This window comes from Pseudopipra pipra, chromosome 16, assembly GCF_036250125.1.
Source record: "Pseudopipra pipra isolate bDixPip1 chromosome 16, bDixPip1.hap1, whole genome shotgun sequence".
NCBI classification, from domain to species: domain Eukaryota; kingdom Metazoa; phylum Chordata; class Aves; order Passeriformes; family Pipridae; genus Pseudopipra; species Pseudopipra pipra.
In genome coordinates, this window is record NC_087564.1 from 14,633,942 (window position 1) to 14,658,560 (window position 24,619).

At 50.1% G+C, this 24,619-nt stretch overlaps 1 protein-coding gene across 5 annotated transcripts in view; it reads right to left on the bottom strand.

The window, feature by feature from the left end:
- The window catches only part of CACNA1H (calcium voltage-gated channel subunit alpha1 H), a 115,457-nt gene that overhangs the window by 67,894 nt on the left and 22,944 nt on the right, over positions 1 to 24,619 (bottom strand). For all 5 annotated transcript variants that reach the window (XM_064673347.1, XM_064673350.1, XM_064673349.1 and 2 more), the window contains exons 6-8: positions 15,465 to 15,557; positions 12,798 to 13,587; positions 7,818 to 8,227 (exon numbers count right to left, since the gene is read on the bottom strand). In XM_064673347.1, the coding sequence (XP_064529417.1) occupies positions 7,818 to 8,227; positions 12,798 to 13,587; positions 15,465 to 15,557 (1,293 nt within the window). The remainder of the gene's footprint in view (positions 1 to 7,817; positions 8,228 to 12,797; positions 13,588 to 15,464; positions 15,558 to 24,619) is intronic.

Here is a 24,619-nt window from a genome sequence, read left to right on the forward strand (position 1 = left end):
GGGCTGGTGGAAGGGGGTTGGAATGAGATGATCTTTAAGGTCCCTTCCCACCCAAACCATTCCATGATTCTATGATATAAACTGGTCCAGGAGAGGTGCAGTGCTCTCTTCCCATTCCCACTGTTACTTGTAATGACACAGGATCACAGAATCATTCAGGTTGGAAAAGCCCTCCAAGATCATGAAGGCCAACCTTTGACCAAACACCACCAGCCCACTAAACCATATTTTGAACCATTTTCTGAACACTTCCAGGGGTGTGATCCCACCACTGCCCTGGGCAGCCCCTTCCAGTGTTTAACCACTCTTTCAGGGAAGAAATTTTTCCTGATATCCAACCTGACACATCCAGCAGGCCCTGGCTGGGAGCCCCACATGGCAGGCTGATGTGCACAGAACAAAACACACTCCTTGCCTTCCAGACCAAAAATCCAAGGAAACACAAGATGGATGCAGACAGCCCGGGGAAGTGTCAGGAAACAAAGCCATCCCCTGCTAACAGCAGCGTTCCTGGCAGACCAGCAGCTCCATCCCTCCTGAGTCAATCCAAACCACTCCTTGCTTCCCACCACTCCAGGGCACGATCCTCTCCAAGCCTTGCCAAGCCTAAGCACGTTTTCCTGCCCCCACGGGCTGTTTGACTGTTTCAGGCTTTTCCAGTTCCCCCTCTGCTGTTCTCTGCTGTCCCTGCTTTGTCCCAGCTGGGAGGATGGGAAGCTGCTGCCACGTGCTTGGGCTGCTCAGAGGGACCCAGGCTGGGGCTCTGCACGTTGCCTGAGGGCACAGTGATGTCTCTGGAGCTGCTGGTTGCAGCTGCCACGAGCCACACACTCCAGCTCCTCCTTGAACTCGCATCTTGTCATCGCTCAGACAAGGGACTTGCTTTGGAGCACCCGATCAAAGCCAAGCCTCTCTCACAAACCCACTCCCAGATGAAAAGAACTGAGCTGGCAGCCAGCAGGAAGGCACAGACTCAACACACAACACCACTCTCTGTTTGGGAAAAGCCACTTCCTTCATGACGGGGTCCCTCTGCCCGGCTGTGCCAAACCTCCCTGTCCCAGAGCACGTCAGAGCCACTGGCACACAGGGTTTGAACTGGCCGCCCCTGGCTGGGATTTACACGCATTCCTGATGAAATGCAGCTGGCAAAGTGCACTCTGCTTTCATTCTCAGGGCTGTGCTACACTTGGTTTATTTTACCTGCCAGCTGAAATGCAAACAGTCTGTCTGCATTCCCCACGTCCCGGCCCGCTGCCATCGCGTGGGGCTCACAGGGCTCGGGAGCCTGGCAGGGCACTGAGATCTGGCTCAGCTGAATCACTGCATGACCCAGATGGAAGAAACACAGCTGGTGGGTCCTGCACCCTGCAGGGCTGGTCCTGGTGCTGAGCACATCTCCAGTTTCCACCCAGCAGCCTGTGCTGGGAAGGCTGTTCCTGTCACCTGCTTGTGATTTATGTGGCCAATCCCCCACCACAGAGAGCACTAATGGCACAAGTGAGGGGAAGGAACCGGTGGGAAAACGTGCCCACAGTTCCACGGGGAATATGTGAATTACTCCCCAGGCTAATGAGCACATCCATAGGAACCAGCCCAGACTGCAAACCCCCCTGTTGTTCTGCCTCTCCCCCGACTGCTCAGCATGTCAGCACTCCCTGAGTTATTACCCTCACTTTCTACACTGGAGAGGTGCTGTTCATGTCTGCTCAGAGGCACAGGAATGGAAGGATCTCATATGCTTTCCCTTATATAGTAAAAAAAAATATACCAAGAACATATGATCCAAGAGAAGGAAAACAGAGCAGAGGAGGAGTCAGTTAAATGAGAGGAGAGAGTAAGACAGAGAGGAGGCTCCTTGAACACCCCTCGTGTCAGGCTCCACACCCTTTGCCATGACAGCTCAGGTCCAGCAGACAGTGATTTAACCCTGAGCCAGGGTTAAATCTGCTTTTCCACCCTGCTTTTACCCAAAAATATTTTGCCATCAGTTCATACCACCCTGTCTCTGATCCTTGATTCCCTCTATTGTGGGAATGAACCTTGCCAGGTGTAAATGCTGCTGGACCTGAGCAGCTTTGCAGCCTGAACTGCGCTGAGGGATCCCCAAACTCTTCCTGACCTGACAGAGGGTCTGTCTGAAGAAAAAGGGGGCCTGGAGGAAGGTGGTCTAGAGAGCAATAAAAACATGGTATAATCTTGGGGCACAAAAGGTGGAAAATGCCCCTTCCTTTCCCAAGTTCACCAGACAAAGCCCTTCTCTTCCCTCCCAAGAGGTGGAGGCAGAATTCGGGTTATCACAAGTTGTTTGTTGAAAAAGCCAAATTTTCATCACTGTGTGTGTTCTCCACTGAGCAAACCAAGGCTTGGGAAAGCCCACTTTGGGACCTCAGAGAGGGAGCAGGGAAGGGACAGCCTGGGATGCACCTGACACACCACGAACACATAAACCAAAGGACTGCTAAGGGCAGAATAAGTCTCCCATCATTTAGGCAATAAGCACAAACACATTGGGTGGATTTTCTCATCCCAGGCTGGACTGGGGGAATCTGTTTTCTTCAAATCCAGCCAGTGTGTGAGTTCTTAAAATTGGATCCTGCAGCAATTTGGAAGAGTGAACAAGTTTTGTGAGCTGAAAGTGAGAATCTCAGCCTAGGATAGTATTTTATTGACTCACAACTCAAAAGGAATTTAAACAATTTGCTTCAAACGCTGCTGAAAGATTCTCCTCTGCTTTCTGAGTAAGTGCTGAGCTTTCCATGCCAAACCAATTTTTCAAGGCAGAAGTGACAAATGCTGAAGCAGGACGTCACTGGAGAAGTGAGTTGCTACTTTAAATCACACAGAATTACTTTTACTCCAGAATAACAAAATGTGCTGCTCAAAACCAATCCTTCTCTCCCTCTGACAAGCCACGGACCACTGGGTGCCCCTCAAGGTCAGCTCCAACCTGCTCCAAAGGCAGCTGCTCCGAATGGAACAGCCCATGGATGAGGGATCAGAAAAGCAATTAAAAGCTCTTTGAACAGCAATAGCTCGGAACAAATACTAATTTGTACTTCTCTTCTGAGAAGTGAATGTAAAATAGCATTTCTAGTGCCATTTGATGTAAATTGAGCCTTTTATGTGGAATCATTACAAGTATCAACAGCTACTTCAGCAAATTCCTCTGGGAAGCCGAGTGGGGGGCTCTTCTTACAATTTAAACCTGAGGTGCTCCTGGGTGATTTCAGAGCTCCAAAGGGGTGACACCAGCATTTCTCCTGGACAAATGAAGGACTCTGTCCTTGCACTGGATAACCATGGAGCTGGGAATCAAGGAAACCTAAGAAGCAGCAATTATTTCCTCAGAGCAGTCAGTGAAACTGCTCCTGGGACAAAAAGGAGTCACCTTTCAGTGGCTGGAAACATCCTGGATATCCCAGGTATCCCATCCCCCTGTCCCAAAGGCATGGCAGAGGGGATGCCTCTGGAGTGCACTATTCCTGCTCAGTTGCTGCAGTGCCGTGGCACGTTCTCAGCCACTCTGGAGAACTGTCAGCTGCAATGAATGCACAACAAAATCACCCAATGTACTGAAATTGCCTGGAAGATTAATGCAAGGATTGCCTTCTGCTCTGTACTTGGCTTTCCTCAGCTGTCTGAGGGCTTCAAATAAATAAATAAAGCGCAGAAGGGAAAAAAAAAAACAAACCAGGAATTCCAAACCAGGCAATTAACCTTTGGAATCCAAGTTGGGCTGCTGTTAATTAAGAGCATCCTGGAAGCTCCTAATTCCCAGCTGTGTCTGAGGTGCAGTTGGAGCAGGAGCTGCCTGTGAACCCCACGGATGAGCTGGGCAGGATCCGACTGCTGCTAATGACTGGAATCTCAAAGAAACTCTCTTCCCACCAGCAGCTGCCTCCTGCCACAAATGGGATGTGCTGCCATTAAATCTTCATCCTGCCTCGTGAGAAGAGCAGGAGCACTAAAGGACAGCTCTGCAAAGCACCTCCAGCATCTCCTCATCTTCCTGAGTGTCAGCCACTGTGTCCATGGCCATGGGACAGGATCCTGGGCTCAAAGGGAATTACAGGGTTGGAAACAATGGTTTTAAACTGCCAGAGGGCAGGTTTAGATTAGATGTTAGGAAGGAATCCTTCTCTGTGAGGGTGGGGAGGCCCTGGCACAGGTTGCCCAGAGAAGCTGTGGCTGCCCCACCCCTGGAAGTGTCCAAGGCCAGGTTGGAATAACCTGGGCTAGTGGAAGGTGTCCCTGCCCACAGCAGGGGGTGGGAATGAGATGATCTTTAAGGTCCCTTCCCATCCAAACCATTCCATGATTCTGTAATTCTACATGGGCTACATGCATTAAATGGGGTGGTGCCAACCACATTAGCCAAGAGCAGCCAGAGTAGCTGTGTGAGCAGTGCTGGGAGCTTCACACTCCCATAAAAACACATCTTGAAGCCTTGAGGAGATCTGGATATGGACAGGGCTCTCGATCATCTGGAAGTCACCCTCCTCTCTTGCCAAGGGGTGCTCCCAAAGCTCTGCTACAGCACCCACGTCCCCCTGCCCTGTGGTTACAAGAAGGGCCAGAAGCCCACCAGGTTTTGCCTCCAGCCTGGCTCCTTCCAACCTCGATTCCCTCACCCAGAACACATGGACAATGATGCTCCATTGCCTCAAGAGGGCTCCGTGAGACTTCTCTGCAGAGCAGTGCTGTGTCCCAGGATGAAAGGCAGGATAACAGAGGACCAGCACTGCTGTATCTTCCTCACCATATGTTGTTCAGAACCCCCCACCCCTCCCACACACACAGGATCGATGCCTTGGCTCTGAACAGCACTTGAATCAAAAAGTGTCTGTGCTGTGCCCATCTACTTGCAAAGCCACTGATGACTAGGAAGTCTGACAAGCTGGAAAAGAAAGGCAGGAAGCCACCAGTAATTTTTTATAAAAGGGATTTGGCATTTCCTTACAGACAGTGAGGTTTGGGGAAGGCTTTTCTGTGGCTGCTGCACTGGTTTGTTTGCAGCCCAGTTTGATACAACCAGTCACTGGCTGAAAATAACTGGCAAAAGTCAAGATCAGGGAACCTGCTTGAGCTGCTTCACCCAGAACAAATGGTGGAGAGTGTTGGTAGGAGAGTGTTGCCCAGAGAAATTGTGGATACCCCTCCTCTGGAAGTGTCCAAGGCCAGGTTGGATGGGGCTTGGAGCCACCTGGGCTAGTGGAAGGTGTCCCTGCCCATGGCAGGGGGTGGAACTGGATGAGCTTTAAGGTCCCTTCCAACCCAAACCATTCTGGGGTTCCAGGATTCTGTTTTGCAGGGATTCAGGGCCCAGGAGACCCCTTCCCGTGGTGTTATCAGCAGGCACAGAGCACCAGCTCCCCAACGGGAGCCCCTGACCACTGCTCTCGGGGTAACACTGAACAGCTTGGTGGGAGCAAGGAAAACAGAGGGACAGCCACAGAGTGCTCCTAAATCCTTATTGCCTTGGGGAATGACCTCCAGTTTTGCCCTTGGGAGGGTGGAGAAGGAGATGTGGCAACACCCACACCTGGTTACAGCCCGGGGAAGGCTCACACCTCGCCTGGTAGGACCTGCTCCGAGCAGAAGGACTGGGCAGCATCTGCCACTCAGGAACCACAAAGCTGTGCTGAAAGTGTTTTTCCTGGCAATGCTCATGGCTTACCCAAACAGAGCTGTTCTCACCTCCCCTCCACACCAACACCACGCTGTGGGGCTGGGACACTTGGCTCAGGCACCTCCTGACCTCCACACAAAGCAGCCCCCACCCCGAGCCTCGCAGCCAATTCTCACACGAGGGGGGCTGCGGGTTCCCAAATCACCCCACTTTGCCACAGCAGCCCCAGATTTTCCTGCCAAACAATCTGGGAGCCCAGAGCCCTTTCCTATTGCTTTTGGACAGCGCCTCATCCTCTGGGACACTGTTGATATGGACACCTCACAGTTTGGGTGAGGTGTCACCACGCTGGGCTCTGACAGCTCCACTTATCCTGCTGTGTCCCAGGGACACTTTGCAGTCAGGCACGTGGAGGAACTTTTACAGGTCTCACTTCAAAATTCCTCCCCTTTTATTGGGCCCACACTGGGCAGTGCTGGTGGGAACCTGATGCTCCGTAGCCAAAAGCTGCAGAACATTTATTGCCATTGGCTTTGGGATGGTTGAAAGCAAATCTTTTACAAGGTAAAACCCAATATAAACCTGACAGCTGCAGCTTTCCTGTGTGAGCAGCAAGGATGTAATTATTACAATTTACCTTCATCCAAGTGATTGTGGACACAATCCATGCAATCCCTGGGTTTTCTCACTGCTGCCTGCCTAAGGTTTTCCCCCAGCTCCCATCACAGCAATATCCAAGGCCTGACAAAGCTGTATCCACCTGACAAAAGGGTATCCATGCAGAAATGCAGCTGCCAAGAGGAATGAATGGTCTATTCAGGAGCTATTGACAAGGTGTATTTCCCAATTTTAAAACTTGTGCAACAACTAAGTAGACAGGAAGCCGACAGCGACAGCTCTATCCTTGTTGGGTTTGGACACTCTCTGCTGGAACTCTGAACCAATTTATTGTTGCACACCTGAGGTTTGGGTGTTTTAGCTGAGCACTGGCTTTTCTGAAAGAAAATATGTCTCAGCTCGAAATATGGGGGTTTTAAAGCACAGGAGTGGAGAGAAAATCAAATAGCAGCACTCTAGGGGATTGTTTGTCATGGTCCTGAGCAGTACTTAATCCTGGGAAATGATGGGAAAGATAATGCAGAGCCTCTTGTCCTGCCTTTGGATGTATTATGCTACTCAGCCTGCCTTTCCCTCCTCACTCCTGAATGGAGAGACCACGGAAGAGAGGAGGAACAGCTTCATAAATAACTTTGACCTGTTCCTGATCCTGCAGTGAAGATTTTGGGGGAGCACTGGATGAACCTCTGACTATCCACCTCCCAGAAGATAAGTACAAGGATCTCCTGGCCTCACTGGGATGCATTTCCTGCACCTGATACAGAGGCTGCACAAGAAATTCCAGAGAAAACGGTTGAAAATAACCAGTTTTTTCCAAGAAAGAAAAGCCCAGAAGAACATAACCTTCCCAGAGCGACCAACTGGAGATACTCAGATGACTCACCTCCCTTCTCCCACTGCACAGCCCCTCCAGCCTCCACCAGCCAACAAGGACAAGCTGTCCTCACTGCCAGCACCGCTCTCTGCCATCACCACGTTCAGACTAACACTGGGAAGAACAGCACAGTTTCTCTCCAACCACTTAAGAAAAAGGCCTACTTGCACCCTATGATATCAAAGTAAAGGTTTTGGAGCCCTCAGGGAGAAACTAACCTTTGTTTATTGTTCTTTGCTGTTTTAGCACTGCCTGATAGTTCGAGTCTTTATTTAAAGGTCCGGGATCAAAGAAGAAGTTTCTGCACGGGTTGTCTGCACTGCAAGGTCCACTGTGCACCACCACCATCAGACCAAAGGGGTATTTCCACCAGAAAAATTCGTGTTTACATGAATAATTCGGAGCCAACAAGCAGCCAGGCTCTGAGCAGACATGGCCAACACACACATTTAAGCTCTGCACACCTCAGAGCTAAACTCCTCACCCCTCACTCTGCCAGCCCCCTCCCAGGCGTTCCACGCCCCAAGGATGACTCTGCTCATCGTGCACACACAGGACCAAGCCTTCAGTCCCATTTGGTGCTTCCAAATGGCACAAAAATCACTCATTCCTCTTCTGACACGGCTCTGAAGAGTCACCCCACGCCACGAAACCCCCGACCCTCAGGTCTCCCCGGGGCAGCGCCGCCCTCACCTGCTCGTGGTACTCGATGCCCATGCTCAGGGTGTTGATGAGGATGGCGATCATGATGCCCCGGTTGAAGTACTTGCTCTCCACGATCCTCTTCAGTTTGCTGCCAAAAGCCTTCCACAGCTGCACGACCTTGTTCCTCTCCTTGGGTTTCTTCTTCTTCCTCCTCCTCCTGCCCCTCTGCTGCTGGAGCTGGTCCCGGTGGTCGCCGTGCCGCAGGTCCTGCGTGAACTCGTAGACGCCGTTGCTGTCGGAGTCGCAGCTCTCGGAGTCGCTGAGGGCGAACTCGGGGTCGTCCAGGAGGCTGGCACAGAAGGGGCAGTCCTGGAGCTCGCAGGTCAGGGTGGGGCCGGGGGGGCTGGGCAGGGGGGCCGTGCTCAGCCCCGACAGCCGGCTGGGCGTGCGCCGCAGACCTGCAAGGGACACGCGCACCGTGAGCCACCGCGCCGGGACACCCCGCTCAGGTCTGCCCTGGGCAGGGCAGCTCCTGCCCCCTCCTCAAACAAACTTAATTATGGGATCATTCAGGTTGGAAAAGACCTCCATGACCATCCAGACCAACCTTTGACTGAATAACACCAGCCTGTTAAAGCACATTGTGAAGTGCCACGTCTGCTTCACGGGGCTGACTCCTGGTGGTTCTTGGAGGTGTTTTCTGAACCCTTCCAGGAATGGTGATCCACCAGTGCCCAGGGCAGTCCCTTCCAGTGGTTAGCCACTCTTTTAGGGAAGAAATTTTCCCTAATATCCCACCTGAACCTTTCCTGGCATAACTTGAGGCTGTTTCCTCTCCTCCTGTCTCTTGTTCCCTGGGAGCAGAGCCCAAATCACCCCCTCTCCCTGGTTCCCCCTCCTGTCAGGGAGTAGGAGAGATTGAAACACTCCCCCCTGAGCCTTCTCTTCTCCAGGCCGAGCCCACTCAGCTGCTCCTCACAGGAATTATTCTCTACACCCTAAAAAAGCCTTCCAGCCAGCCATCTTACCCAGCAGCTCTGGTTTTGCCTCATTTTCCCCTCTGATTTCCTTTCCCCCAGCCCTGACACTCACCCTCTACCCCCTCCAGAGCATGGCACCCGTTCAGTGCCCTGGGCTGAGGGAAGGCTGATGGACACACCTCTCCTTTTCAATTATTCCTGATTACCTCTGCCCAGGCTCACATCACCTGAGAGCTATCAAGCTGCTACACCCAATTTAGCTTCCAACAGTGCTTCCATTTAGCTCATAATGAGGAGGGAGAGGGAGGAATGGACCAAAGGTGGCTCCAGACCACAGATCACAGCTCCAGGAGTCACGTAGTCCCCTCAATCTCCTTCATCCCTCCTTCAGCCTTTAATAAAGCTCAGGTGAATTCTTTGCTGGAGGCCCAGGACTGAGTGTTCAGGGTGTTTTAAAATCAAACACGTTGCCACATGTTCTGCAGTGTGAGGAGAAATCCTGACTGCCCTCGTGGAGCCACGGAATGGAGAAGACAGGGACAAGTGTAACGAGGATGATTTGGGTGGAATGGGAACCAGATTTTATTTCCTCATATTCAACATATAACAAATTCTTAGTTTCCTCTTATTTAGGAACCAAGTTCTTAGTTTCCTTATGTTTTGGAACCAGATAGTAATGGGGGGGGAAAAAAAACAACATAAACACAATACTGGGAGCGTGGGACCCTTCCCACAAAATGCCATTTAAGCACCAATGGAAGTTTTCCTTGAGATTCAGGGAAATAAGTTGAGGGGACAGTTTTCCCCCATGACAGGTTCATTAAGGTTTGAAAAGAACTCTAAGATCATTGAGTTCAATCATTAGCCCAGCACTATGTTCACCACTAAACCATATCCCTGAGTGCCACATCCACATGCTCCTGTCTGGAGATTGGATGGGGACCACTTGGATCGGTTTTGGGGAGTCCAAGATAAAAGCATTGGATGCTCCTGGCTCTGGGCCCTGGAGCTTGGAGCTCACCCAGCAGGAATGCTGATTTCAGCCACTCCTGGCTGAGCACATCTTTAAAGAGGAGGCAGCACCAAACAAAGCCAAAGCAACCCAATCACTTGAAAACTGGGTTGTGACAAGAGTCAAAATACATTTTACTTGTCTGAACGTCACAAAGACATCACTGACCTTCAAAACAGCCCTGAAAGCCAGGACAGGCCTCCTGGTAATACATCAAGGACACCAGGAAGATCAGGAATATTTCCCCCTTGCTCAGCCTGCAACAGCACTGCACTCCAGCTCCTGATCAGGACTGGTCCAACATGGAAAGGCTCAGCACAGGCACAGTAGATGGACAACAGAGGGAAGGGGCTTTCCAGACAGCTTTTAATGCTATCAAAGTGTTAAAAATTATATGAAACGCACTGGCGCCACAGATGTCTTCAAAATACCAGAGTCTCCTTGGCTGCCTGCTAAAATAACCTCCCAGCATTGCAGGGCACGAGAACACAGAGGAACAGCCTGTACTTTCTGCTGTTCAAATCCACAACAAAAGGAGGGAAGAGAATACTCTCTCCCACAACTGCATCTTTCCCAGCAGACACCAACCTTGTTTCCAGCTGGGGCTGCGAGTGCCCTGGCTGCTAATGCCTCCTTAATGCTCTCAATTATCACTTCTGGGCTCTCCTTGCACAAGTCTTGCAGTGAACAGACTCTGCTTGTTGACTTGTAAGAGGAGAGAGGGAATTAAGTGAATTTGGGCAGCTCTTTGTTTGCCCAAAAAGGCTGAGACCAGGAGGGCTGGGAGAGCTCGTGAACCCATCTCACCTTCCCCACTGAGAACTGTGTAGGACCTCACATGGCTCCTTTGCTGAGTTTAGGGATGGAGAAACACGAGTTGGGACCTGGGTCTGGCAGAGCTACACCCTCAGGAGCTGCTTTGTTTGGCACCAAAGATCATCCTTGAAGCCTTGAAGTCACATCCATCACCTCTGATCTGTGAAGGTGGTTGTGGCGCAGAAGTGAATCTGACTCAGCCCTGTTGGGTTGGGAAGGAGGGCCTGGAAAGAGGCAGAACCATGAGCTGGGCACTGACACATGGTGTGACAGAAGTGGGAAGGAGGGTCTGGAAAGAGCCAAAGCCATGGAGGGGAAGAGCTGGGCACTGACACATGGCAGGACAGGGTCTCCAGATGGACCCAGCTGCCTCCCATCCTTTCCCAGCCCCTGTGCTCCTCAGGGGATGGATGAGCAGCAGCTCAGCAGCCAAGATCAGCAGCATCCACCCCTTCCCCCAGCTGTGACCACACTTCTGAAAGAGACAAAACAATTCCGGGAGATTTGTTTAAAGCATTTTGGCATCCTCGGGGCCGAAATCCCTCTGTTGAAAGAGGACACTATAATTGCATTATTAATAACAACTCAATCTAATCTCCAGCTTTCAAAGAACCACTGCAGGCTACGTGAAAACTTCCAAAATCCCTGAACTGGTCCTGGGATATCACAGTTGGGACTGAGATTTGGGGCTTTCTTCTCCTGAAGACCCCAGGAGCAGCTCCCCTTGCAAGCACGAAGATCCAACCCCTGACTTCACCAGCTCTCCTGCTCCTCTTTGCCTTCCTGCTCCCAGACTTCTGCAGAGCCTGGGCTTTTATCTCAAGGTAAATACACATTCTCCCAGTAACCTTCACTCATTTCCACAGTTAGAGATGAACCAGTGATTCACATGAAGTCCTTGCTGAACAACAGAAGAACGCTGGAACTAACCTTGCCCCCTCTGCCAAGCTCCTGAGTGTTCAGAAGTGGCTGCCCAAGGCAGTTTCTGTAAACAATCCACTTTTACCCTTTTGTATGGTCACTTGGAAAAAAAAAAAAATCACAAAGACAAGCCACCCAACCTCCCTGGCAAGTAACCTTTCCTGTGACCCCCCCCAAGCTAGGCTCATACATCACTAGGGTAAATATTTGTGTCCATGCACACGCAGATAAACAGTTTTGGAAAACACAGGCATCGAAAAAAACAGATGACGACTTTGCTTAAAGAGATTAAAAAATAGAAGCTGGATCTTTTTTGACTTTTCACTCTTTGAGGGCTTAAGACTATTCCTCAGCCTTCAGCTCCAGCTACAAGGGCTGGAAAAATGTTTTGCAAAATAGAAACCCAAGTGTTGCGTGTAATCACTGCTCCAGTGGGTGATTTATATGTGAGGGGAGATAAAACCTCACTGACTGTTCTGGTGCTGCTGCAGTGTGCACAGATAGGGATGGGACTGAGGTATAAAAGAGTCCCCCAAAAAGCTCCTCAGACTGAATGGAGCTCCAAATCTGCAGGAACACCTAGTGACAAATTTCTTCTGCACACAGGGAGCGCCTGAGATGTGCAGCTCTGCTGCTCCTGCCCTCCTCACATCCTCTGAGGACCAGCACAGAGCACAACCCTGCAGTGGCCATGGGCCTCCCTCCAAACCCTCTGCTCCTCCTTGCCAAGAAGAAATTCAGAGGCTCAGGGGCCCCTCAAAGCAGAACTGGAAGTTTCTAGAAGTGTCTGGTTTGAGTTTTTTTCAGTGCCTCCCTGTTTTAAACTTCTTACCCTTCCTGTATCTCATGCTTCTCCACCAGTTTTCTCCTGCTCATCCCTTTCAAGGTACCTCCCAGCCCCTGGGGCTTCTCTGCTTCAGGGATGGAGCTGGCACGTCCATCACTCACTGGAGATGTAATTCCAGGGGGTGTCCAGGTCTGTTCTTGGGTGGGAACAGAGGGAGAACCTCCAGGATATCACAAGGAACATGAGAGGAGCTCAAACCCACATTCTGTGACCACAGGAAAGAGGCCTCCAGCAACAGCCTGAACTCACTGCCTGGACCATCCTGTATCTTGCTTTACCCAGTGACTGCAAACACAAGGATAGAGGGAACAGAGCTCCCAGTCTTCACCTGTCCTCCTTCTGCCTTCAGCAGCCACAAGGCCACCATTAACACCTCAGCTCTTCAGCAATTCACCCTTTGCCCAGTTCTCCTAAGCAAAAAAAAAAAAATAAATCAGTTTGATGATCCTTACCATGTTCTCCTACCAGTTGCTGCAGCTTCCCATAGGAATCCACGCCCAAATTCACCGGGCTATTAACCACGGCCACCGGCGAATTCCCGTTCTTCTTCCCTTTGGGAACGGGCGTGGAGCTGACCCTGCTTGTCGGCGAGGGCAGGATGGTCGGGTAGTTCATGTTGCCGCGGCTGGAGAGCCCGGCAGCCAGTTTGATGCCGGCAGGGGCGCTGGAAGACTTGCAGTTGACGGGGGGTCCCTCCACGTGGCAGTCGGCGTGGTAGATGCTGTGCACGGACTCGGCGTCGGGGTGAGGGGCCGGGCTCTGCGCGCTGGGGGCCGGGGAAGGCAGCATCAGCTGGCCCCCGGGCTTCATCACCTTGAGCTCCAGGTCGCAGATCTCCGGGTTGGGGCGCGGGCCCCGCGGGCTGCCGTTGCTGATGTGGTAGTGGTGGTGGTGGTGGTGGTGGTGGTGGTGGATGAGGTGGTGGATGGAGGTGATGCGCTTGCGGCCGCGGTGGCCCTGCCCGTTGGTGCCGCTGTTGGGGTTCACCTTTTTCCGGCGCTTGCTCTGCCAGTTGTTGTACAGGCGGATCGTCCTGCGCTTCACCTTCCTGAAGATGTGGCAGATGTACTTGAGCAGCTCCTCGTAGCAGCTCCCTGGCTCCGAGAAGCTGGCGATTGTGCTGTCGTTGGAGAGGTACCGGGCCCGCTGCTCCTGCATCAGCTGGTTCTCCCGCTGCTTGGTCTCGGAGAACTGTGTTGCTATCACAACCAGGCACAAGTTAATCATGAAGAAGGAACCGACCTGGAGGAAACACGGGGAGAGGGATTAGCAGGGATTTCACGCTCCTCGCCACCGCGCGTCGTCTGGACATGAAGTGCGGCTCTTGGTGAGACTTCCAAACGTGCCAAATCTCACCAAATGTCATGGCCACACATGCCCAGGCTGCTAAATTTGCTCCTAAACCATGCTAAATTATTCTGGCCATGGCAAAGCGAGCTGTTAACAATGGCCTTCCCCACCTTCCTCCCCTCAACACGGATGACATTTGCTGCTAACGCCGGGTGGAACACGAGGCAATCAGTCAATCAGCCACCACCACAGAACAAGCTGTCTTGGACATTTGGCCAACCTGCAGGGAGAGATGGTCTGAAGTCCAATTTATGCTGTACTGGAACAGGGTCTTTTCTTCAATCACTTTGATCACACCCTAACAAAGTTCACCTTTTTACTCTGGTGTCTCTCTGCCACAGAAAAATTCACCTCCAGGAGGTTCAGTGCTCCTAGAGGGGCCTGATTTATTGCCTGGTTGAATTGATGTGTTCTTGGGTGATAACTGAGTTTTAAGTCCCAAGGACAAGAATGCGAAGTGACCTAAGGCTGCATTCTTCCCTCAGCTGTTGACTCCACAAACTGGTTTTTCACCACTTGGGTTCATAAATCCGCCAAAGGGAAATGTCAAATATTCCCAGCAGGGAATCGGTGCCCTTGGGCGTGAACAGGACTGACGTCAGGGAAGTGCCACTGTCTGCAGGGCCAAACCTCTGTGCTGGGCTCAGCAGGACACACATGGATTTAATCTGGACCATTGTCTGGGGAATCCTCAGGGGAAGCCGTTGGGAGATGGTTTGTGGTGCTGATCTCCAGTTTGGAACATCAGCCTGGATACTGGCAGGGAAGCAGCAAGGGTGCCTTTCCCAGCTCCAAGTGACTTGGAGATTAGTCACCTTCTGGCTTTTCTGCAAGGATCCATATGTAGAGAAGGGCTCAGAGCAGTGGAGCATAAATCCCTACTATTCATGGTCCATTGCTAAAGCTCAAAAACCACTGACTTCAAAATGCTCTCCATGACTGGGACACTCTCAGTGCTCTGATCCACGCCTTTCCCACTCCTGGTGAGAGCTGGGTTCAATTCCCAAGGCCTTCAAACCCACACTGACGAGGATGGGGTTATATATAGGGAATATCCAGCCTCCAAAGCACTTTTAAGTGCCTCCATCCCATGTCCTGCCTTACAACTACAAGGCACCTTTCCCTCTGCTTCCTTCTTGACTTAAATGCTTCCCTTTTCCACATGTGTAGACCCCTGGAGAAGGTTGTGCCCACTGGAAAAACAGAACCTTATTAACATGGAATGGCAGCTTCTGAAGACAACCTCCAGCACCTCCAGTGGGTAACACTTTGTTTTTAGGAATGACAGCACTGTAAGACCTCAGCAAGCTGCAGTGCTATTATTGGGATTATTGTTATTTGAAGGGCTCAGGTGAAGTTCAGAAGTTTGAGGGCCCTCCACTGAAAGGAGGTGTCCTCTGGCACATTGAGGAGACTAAAGGAAGGAAAGCTACAGCCTCTCTGCTTTTTGTTCTGATGAACAGTCGCTTGGCCAAGGCACGGCAGTTCAGACACATCAAGGTGACAAGCCCAAGACTGGGAGGGCGAGAGGGAGGGGAGACCATATGGCCTGACAGGCTGTGACTGTGCAGCACATGGGGCACTGAGCAGGGCTGTCACAGCCAATAATCTGCCCCCACAGCACGAACCACAACCTGCATGACCACACCTGATGGCAGCAGGAAGGTCTCCCACCCTGAGCCCTACCTGGCTCTTCCCTGTGAAGAACCCAGGGAACAACTTGACCCCACAAGGAAAAGGAATAGGAGCAGCTCCCAGTTCATACTTACTATTATAAGCAATATAAAATATATAAAATTGTAAAAAGAATGTGCATCCATCACATAATACATGATGTCAACCCATCCTTCCAGGGTTATAACCTACAGGAAGACAGAGAAAGAAAGTGTAAGAACAAAAGTCAACCAAAAAGTTATTAGATGTCAATCTTCTGATGGTTCCTGGTACTCAGCACTCCACAGCACCTCTTGGGATCCATCCAGACCTGCTGCACTTCTGTTCCCAGTTGGCTTAGGAGAGCAGCAAAGTGTCACCAAAGGACTGGCCTGAGGTTTCTACAGGAATCTGGCACAATTAAAATGGTGAAACGTTCAAATAAACCACCTGAAACACTGGTTTTAAAGCAGCACCAAGAAATTCCAAGGAGGGATTCTAATAAGAAAAGCCTCTGTGTGCAGAGATCTGGAGTTTTACCTTTGGCTCCTGGTTTTGTGAAACAACCCATAAAATTCCCAGTTTTTGAGTCAATTTTGTTTCCTCAAAACCAATTTTTTTGTGATTCCTACTGGCTCAGGATTACAACTGTATCACCAATATCATAGTGGGAAAGCATCTGAATGGAAGAGACTTACTTTAATTAAATATAGGATTGATTTAATACTCGTTTTCTCAGTCTTCCTTTCACTAAAAAAAGAAGCTGAGGATTTAATTAACACCACACAGCCTGTGTGCAGAGCAAAGTGAGTTCCTACCACGTAATTTACAGTTCTTATTTAGATAAAACACACCAAACTTCTGGTGCAATCTTTCTGCTAATCCTGGAGCTGGAATTCCAGCACCATTTCCATCAGAATCAAAGCTCCTGCCTGAACTGACTCACGGCGACTCGTCACACCAACGTGAGCCTTGGTGGCCTTGGCAAAACCCAGAACTGCTCCTGCCTCCAATTCCAGCGGCATCATCCCTGATTTAAACCATGTTTGCAGCGAAGGAACTTGCTGTGGGAAGAAAAGGATCAAACCTCACCAGTGTAGAGGGCTTTCTGTGGGAAAAGCTGATCCATAAAGCACTTGCTGTTGAGGCAGTGAATAAAACCATGTCCTTGGCCCACCAGGGCAAAGCCCTTTCAGGGGAGTCAGACACGAATCCTTGACCCTTCCTCCTGTTTTTTTTCAGTCAAGGAACTGAAAGAAGCTTAGACATGGATGTTCAGGACGTGAGCACATGTCCAAGGGGAGAGCTTTGCTGTACTCACAACCATCAGCACTCCCAGTTTCCCTGAGGCTGTCAGGGCTCGTTGCATCCACTCACAGGTGCTGGCAGGGAAATCCCACCTACCCGTGATTCCTCACCCTAAAGTCACAGTGCTGATGTTTTACCAGCCAGTTTTCAAACCCACTTGCCCTGTTGGAGCTCGTGTAACCTCACACCCCCCATGCACTCGAGTGAGAGGGCAGCAGGAACAGCTCCAGCTAAAACCAACCAACAGGATCTGCCAAGGAGCAGGGAAAAATTGTCTCTGCAGCTGCTTTACTCTGTCAGTGCTGCTAAAGACTCAGAGCAATCAGGTTTGCTGACACACTAGCTGCTTTACACAAACATCTCCCACATCTCCTGTTCCTCCTTATATCCATTAGATATTCCTTCATATCCCACCCTTGCTGTTGGTTAGTGATGGTCAGCAATGGGACAACGATGCTTTGCTTCATAGAATCATAAACCCATGGAATTGGATTGGAAGGGACTTTAAAGCCCATCCAGTCCCACCCCCTGCTACAGGCAGGGACACCTTCCACTATCCCAGGTTGCTCCAAGCCCTGTCCAACTTGGCCTGGGACACTTGCAGGGATGGGGCAACCACAGCTTCTCTGGGCAACCTGTGCCAGGGCCTCCCCACCCTCTGAGTAAAGAATTTCTTCCCAACATCTAATCTAACCCTGCCCTCTGGCAGTTTAAAACCACTGCCCCTTGTCCTGTCCCGACCTGCCCAGAAATGGCAGGGGTTTAACAAACCCCAAAAGAATCCTTTTAGTCAACATGAACCCCAGAGATCAACCTGTGGCAGATGATTTCCAGCAGAAGACACATTTTTTTTGTGTGGATTCCAGTGCTGTTATTCCCGTGGAGCCTGGGAAGGGGTTAAGCTGCCTGGGTTTAACAATCAGGGCAGCAATCGGGGTGTTCAGCCTCGTGGAACAGACAAGCAATCAAAGCCCAGCTGCCCCTTCCTGCCTTTCCCTGAACACGGGTGAAACATTTATAGAGAGCAAAGTTCTTCCTGGGTATGTCCCTCGCCTGTGTGGGCTGTGCTCTGCAGCTGATCCTCTCACAGCCAGTGCAGGTTCACAGGGAAAACACAGGGATCAAGTCGGGAGGTGACATAAGGCTAAACCAAATCACTGCCAATTACCCAAGAAATTGTTTCCTTTGTGCTCTGCAAGTTGCCTCCCTTCCTTCCCTCTGTTTGGAGGCACAGCTGGCACAGCAGGTGCTCCATCCATTTACACTTAGGAATGACAAATGAGCCCAGAGACCCCAAATATATCAGCTACACCTCTCCACTGAATTTGCATTTGGCTGGCAACCCTCAGATCTAACATATCAGAATGATTAAACACAGAGCCCTCCGTACAAAAGGAGTTTCCCCAAGGGCTGCTCTTGGGCTTCTGCAGGCGCTGCCACCTCCCCACCTGGGAAACAGCTGCTGAGACAACACTGAGGGCCAACCAACATTTATAGAGATATTTTTCTTGCATGCTAGACAGCACTTTGAACAAGAATCAATCAACACGCCAGGTTTCTCCTCCGGAGGGCTCAGAACGCTCATCCTGCTCTGCGAATATTTAAGACGTAATTAGAACTTGCATTATTTACTACTCACTTGTAAAGCAAGGGGATACAGGAGGCATAAACAGACCTCTGGGCTTTTGTTCTCCTATTTGACATCTCTGGGGGTTCATTCTGGGCCTCACCATCCAGTATAAAGGCAGCAGTACCGAGGGGAAGGATCCCGGAGCTGCCGGGATTAGGGAGTAGCAGCAGTTCCTGGAGGAGAGAGGGATCACAGACATCCGCCTGCTTTTTCTAATCAGGGAGCTCTGGAAAAGTGCAGGACAACACACAGGCACAGCCACCTGTCTGGTCTGGAACGGGGTCTGGGATTTTTCCAGCCTGATTCTTGCCTTGCTGGGGCTTCTTCCTTGCTGCCCTCTCAAGTGCTCCAAACAACTTCACGGGGATGTTTTCGCTGCACATCCCCAGCAGGGCTGGGGTGTAAATGGGAACCAGACCATCTGAACCTGCCAACAGCTGGTTTATACACCACAAACTGAACTCTCCCAACTATTTTTGGAACTCAGACAAAAGCATCTGCACAAGGTTCGCTGCTGCACTGCACACTTTGATCCTACACACTTAATTCTCAGACCAGATGAACTCGTGGATGTCCCATCCCTGGAAGTGTTCAAGGCCAGGCTGGATAGGGCTTGGAGCAACCTGGGCTAGTGGAAGGTGTCCCTGCCATGGCAGGGGGTGGAACTGGGTGATCCTTAAGATCCCTTCCAGCCCAAACCATTCTGGGATTCCATGAAGTCAGGGGGAAATCCAGCAGCTCTCACCACTCTCCCAAGAACACTGGTATATTTTTCCAGCCTTGCTTTCCCTGCTGTTCCTCCCTTGGGGCACCCTGACTGCAATCTCACCTATTGCACTAAGCATAAATGACTTCCTCCTCTCTTCACTTTCCAGTTTGATTAATCCACTTGACTGCACCTCCAGCATTTGGCCCTCCAAGCCCTTTGGAGATGTCTTCCAAAGACCTGGAGCACCTTTCTTGTGCTTTCCAATCTCAGCAATCCATTCTCAGTAATTAAATTCTGTTCAAACCGTGGTTGTTCACAGAGAGTCATATTAAACAGCATCTCCAAATGTACCAGTTCAAAGCCTCCAATAAATGCAACACACAATTATTTATCCACAGAGATAAGACGGCGAGAACACATTTCCTAATTCAGCTCTGATGAAAAAGATGGGCAAAGTACGTGGCACCAATATTGGCAGCTGCAGGGAAATAGCTGAAAGATTCCATTAAGATGATTGGCACAGTTGTGCTGGAGGGGGCTGCTGGCTCTGACTGTGCTGCAGACCCAGCGGGAGAGGAGATCACAGGACATGCTGAGCTGGAAGGGACCCACAAGGATCATCGAGTCCAACCCTCAGCCCTGCACAGAACCATCCCCAAGAGTCCCACACCCTGTGCCCCAGAGGATCATCCAAACCTTCCCGGAGCTCTGGCAGCCTTGGGGCTGTGCCCACTGCCCTGGGGAGCCTGGTCAGTGCCCAAACACCCTGTGAGGGAAGAACCTTTCCCTGAGATCCAACCTGACCCTGCCCTGACACAGCTCCAGCCATTCCCTGGGTGCTGTCCCTGGTCCCCCAGAGCAGAGCTCAGTCCCTGCCCCTCCTCTGCCCCTGCCCAGGCAGTTGGAACTGCAGTGAGGTCTCCCCTCAGTCTCTTCTCCAGCTGAACACACCAAGTGCCCTCAGTGTCCTCAGATGGCTTCAAATACAGGCCCTTCCCCATCCTTGTGTCCCTCTTTTGGACACTCTCTACTGGTTTCAGATCTTCCTCATATTGTGGTGCCCAAAACTGCAGATGTCCCCTCAGCCTGGGGAAAGGATTTTTGCCTTCAGTGGCCTGGGTTGGGCAGAGCACAGAGCTGTTCTCCAACCCACTGGAGGCCCTGTATTAGCTCAGGCTGATTCTCCTTCCCTGCTTGTTCAGTTCTTCACCTCTCACACACCGTGGGCAGGGATGGGATAAATCATTTCTCTCCTATTAATACCCACGAGGGCAAGTACTAAAGCCCCCAGTCTTATGTCTGATCCTCTCTCTTATCACTGCAAGAATTTAATAAAAACCTCACCCAGGTGAACATAAAGACAATTTTAACTTCATCGATCTCTGGCTTGGACACCAGTCAGGCACTCCCTGATCACCCCACTAACATGAGCAGGATGAGAGTGGACAATCAGACTTATTTTTAAATCTTCTGTGATTCTGATCCTCCTGCTTTGCTCATGCCACAACAATTTCATCAGTTGTAATAAAGATGCTCGTCTGATTTACAGCAGCGTAACTGGGGACAGAATCAGGTCTTCTAGTCGAGCTAATCAGAGTCAATCTGAACCTCCAGAGTGAAAATCACAAGGGAGATGGAGATTAAAGATGCTGGCAATTAACTCAGACCTCCTCATTGCTCCCAGGGAGACAGCAGGTTTACATTGTTTTTTCTGGGGTTACTTCACAGAACAATTTCTTTTATTATGTCAAGAAGTTTTCACCATAAAAATCCTTGTCTTTGAGCTCTGCCAAAATTTTTGCAAGTTCTTGGCTATAGCCGATTCAAGAGCAGGTTATTTTTTGCTTTACTGTCATTTAAAAAAGTAAAAAAAAAGAAAAAAAGAACCATCCAGGGGGAAAAAACCCACCTGAACTCCAACCTGAACTGCTTCAATGAGCCAAGTCAAACACTGAATTACTGAGGATTAGAAGGCACTAATGGCTGGTGCCAGAGGGGCTGCTGCAGCTTGGAATGAACCTCGAGGTGCCACTAATTAATGGAGGAGAGTTGGGAAAGAGACTGTGAGAAGTGGAGCTGAACAGGTGAGAACTGAAGGCAGAGCACACGAACCTGCAGCTCAGCCCCAGCTCAGCCCCGGAGCTTCCTCGGGGCAACGTTTCACTCCCGTAATTACTTCAACCAACTTCATTTGTAGCGACAGCCTCCCCTAAGCCTGGGACCAAAATCAGCAGCTCAGCCTTCACTGAGAGCCCCACAAAGCCCAGCTCTGGCCAGCAGAAATTCCTCCTGATCCCAGAATTTCAGGCGCTCCCGCTGTCTGGCTGAGGCAGGAGGTGATCCAGAAACACAGAGAGACCCAAGTGCTTCCAAGCCATTTCGAGTCTTCACCTTGACTGACAGCTATAATTTGTGCTCAGCCACTTTTTGCTTCGGCCTAAATTGAGTCCTTTGGGGAAAGATGGGCATTATCTGCATCAAAATCAATCACCCTGAACCCAACAGCAACCCTGGGTTCTGCCGTGCTCGTTTGGGTTTATTTACTCTTTACCTCGTCACTCCCCTGGCCCTGCTGCAGGGCCTTTTCAGATGTTATTTTTATAAACTTTATCGAGACAAGATCCAATGCTATAAATTGTGAGAGCTATTAATTACTGTGATGGTCTCAGTAAGTTTTATAAGGCCTTTAGTATCCATTTCTGAAAGGCTCTTTATCTCTGGGTTCTGCCCTCTCGGGCACATTGATTTGGCTCCCAAGCACTGCCCAGTGAATAACAAGAGTATTCCACAGGCAGAGTGCTTGGCAGATCATCAATTCACTATTTTTGAAGTCAACCTCACAATTTTAATTATTTCCTCATGAAACATCTTGTTAAGTAACCTCAGTGGTCAGAACAACAGGTTTTATTACACTGAGTAATGTCCTCTGAACAGATGCTTTTCCTTTCACTTCGAGGGCTTGCTCATTGTAGCCATTTCTCTATAAACTGAGAGTCTTGCAAAGCATGAATCTGCTCTAAAAAGTAGCTCTCAAGACAAAAAAAAAGGAAACTGGGCATCTTTGCATGTCTTGGACTCCTGACCTCTCAGATTTGTTCCCCATAAATGGTCAGTGCTACCAGTTCTCAGTGGATCTTGAAAAGCAAAGTGTACAATAAAGTGTGTAATAAAGTGAGATGCTGTTGTTGGTGGCCCAAAACCACACGAAAGTGTAGCTATGGGCTTAAAACCAGCATAAACCCAGGTTTTGCTACAAAATGAAGGTGAGTTGTTGTTGCTGTTTCACACTAAATAATGCAAGATCCTCATCTGGCAGCAAAAACCTCCCAATTTCAGACAACTGATTTCAGACAACTGCTGCTTCTGACAAATCCCACCTCAGTCCATATTCATGAGGTTTGATTTACTGGCATAATTAGCCTCTGTCTCCACTGTTTGTGTAAAGTATCTTTTGCACAGGGAATGTATTTAACTGTTTAGCTTCAGCAGTGACGAGTCCACTGTGGGAGAGAGCCTCATAAATCAGTTTTATAGCAGAGCAAAGCTGAAAGATGAGAGTTTGCAATGAGGACAAGGGCACCAAAACCAGACTGAGATCCTTGCTTATAGATGAGTGTATCTCACAACTTGTTTAAATTATATATTAGAGATTATTAGGCAAAGGGTGCACAGAGGGAGCCCCCCGTGCAGAACTCTGACACCAAACACATTTCAGGCGTCCAAGTGTCTGAGCTTTACTCATTCACACTAATCAGAGTGTGTGGGGGTGTATCTTGCTCTCCTGGATGGATCCACCAGCTCACAGTCTGGGACATGAAGGTGAAGGAGCTGAACCTTTGGCTCAGCACACGAGCCTCTCCCAAGCTCACAGAACAAGGTTCAGCAGCAGCAGCTGATCATGAAGCAGGTTTGGGGCAATCAAACCAAACCAAGATTTCCCTGTAAGAACTACAGACCTCTAGAACATCCTGAGTTGGAAGGGACCCACAGGGATCATCGAGTCCAACCCTCAGCCCTGCACAGAACCATCCCCAAGAGTCACACCCTGTGCCCCAGAGGATCAGCCAAACCCTCCTGGAGCTCTGGCAGCCTTGGGGCTGTGCCCACTGCCCTGGGGAGCCTGGGCAGTGCCCAACCCTGCTCTGAGGGAAGAAGCTTTTCCTGAGATACAACCTGAGCCTGCCCTGACACAGCTCCAGCCATTCCCTTGGGTCAGTTGTTGATGTACTTCAGGACCAGCAGCTTTCTCATCACCTCACTGGACTCCAGTTTAGGTCATGGCTTGCTGAAGACACCCCTCTTCCTACTCTAAACACGAGAATCCACGATAGAGGCAGGGTGAAACTCTTCCAAAGCTACAGAGGCTGCAGAAGGTTTTCTGGGTCCCTCCAACACCCCCAGGTTAGTGCACCACACCAGGGATCAAGGTGGCCTCTCTGACTTGTGCTATTTGGGACAATTCCTTCTAACCTTCAAAATGAAGGAGATTTTCCAAAAGCAACTAATCCTCTTGGAAGCACACTCAGAGATGCTTTAAAAGGGCTGGATATTTTTAGATGGGTTGTTCAGCATGAAAGCTCTTCAAGTGCAGAAAGTGATGTTTATTTGGCTGACCAAATTAAAAAAAAAAGGCAACACCAACAAAACTCGAACCCCACGGTTTAGAGGGAAATATTTTCAGTGATCTAAACCAGATTCAAGTTGAGTGACAAAGCATCATCCTGAAGCAGTGGAAATGAAAAGCTTCGAACTATTTTCTTGCCAAATCCAGCACAGATAAGCACTGGTGACACATATCTCTGATTTAAAGAATGAACCATTCGACAAAAAATGTCCTTTTGGCCAAAAAACTATGTACTCAATGAGCACTGAAAACATAGGCACCCACTGTGACAGCTCCTTCTAAAAACAGGGCTAAAAACTACACTGCACACACAAACACAACTGCAGTTGGAAACCTCAGACCCTTTTCCTTCTGCTCCAGTGTCTTTTGGCTCTTCTCTCAAATTTTTAAAGACTACTGGAAGTGGGAGAACAGAGGTTGCAGCAGACAGGCAAGCAAGAGCATTACTAGGATCCTTGGACAATTAGGGAAACACTTTCTGAGCTGGAATTTTGTAAAGGGCTTGGCTGAGGTGTCTTGAGGTCCCAGCAATGGAGAAACAGGCCCCCAAAAAGGTCCTGACAGCCCAGCCAGGAGGAAGTAGACTAAGTAGGATCCCAGAGGAATAGGATAAGGGGGGATGGCTTCAAACTGACAGAGAATCTGTGGCTGCCCCCTCCCTACAAGTGTCCAAGGCCAGGTTGGACGGGGCTTGGAGCAACCTGGGCTAGTGGGAGGTGTCCCTGCCCATGGCAGGGGGTGGGACTGGATGGGCTTTAAAGGTCCCTTCCAACCCAAACCATCTGTGATTCTAAGAATGCCTCTGCCAATCCTGTCCTGCCAGTAGGTCTCAGATTGAAGGTTTGTGCTTCCCATCTCCTTAGACAAGATCCTTTCTTGGCTGAGTGACAGCACAGACAAGGAGGGACCCTGAGCTCATTCTTGTGTTTGGCCACAGCAGAAGTGCATTGAAGAACACACAATTTTTACTTTAACTCAAACAGAAGATATTCTTCCCACT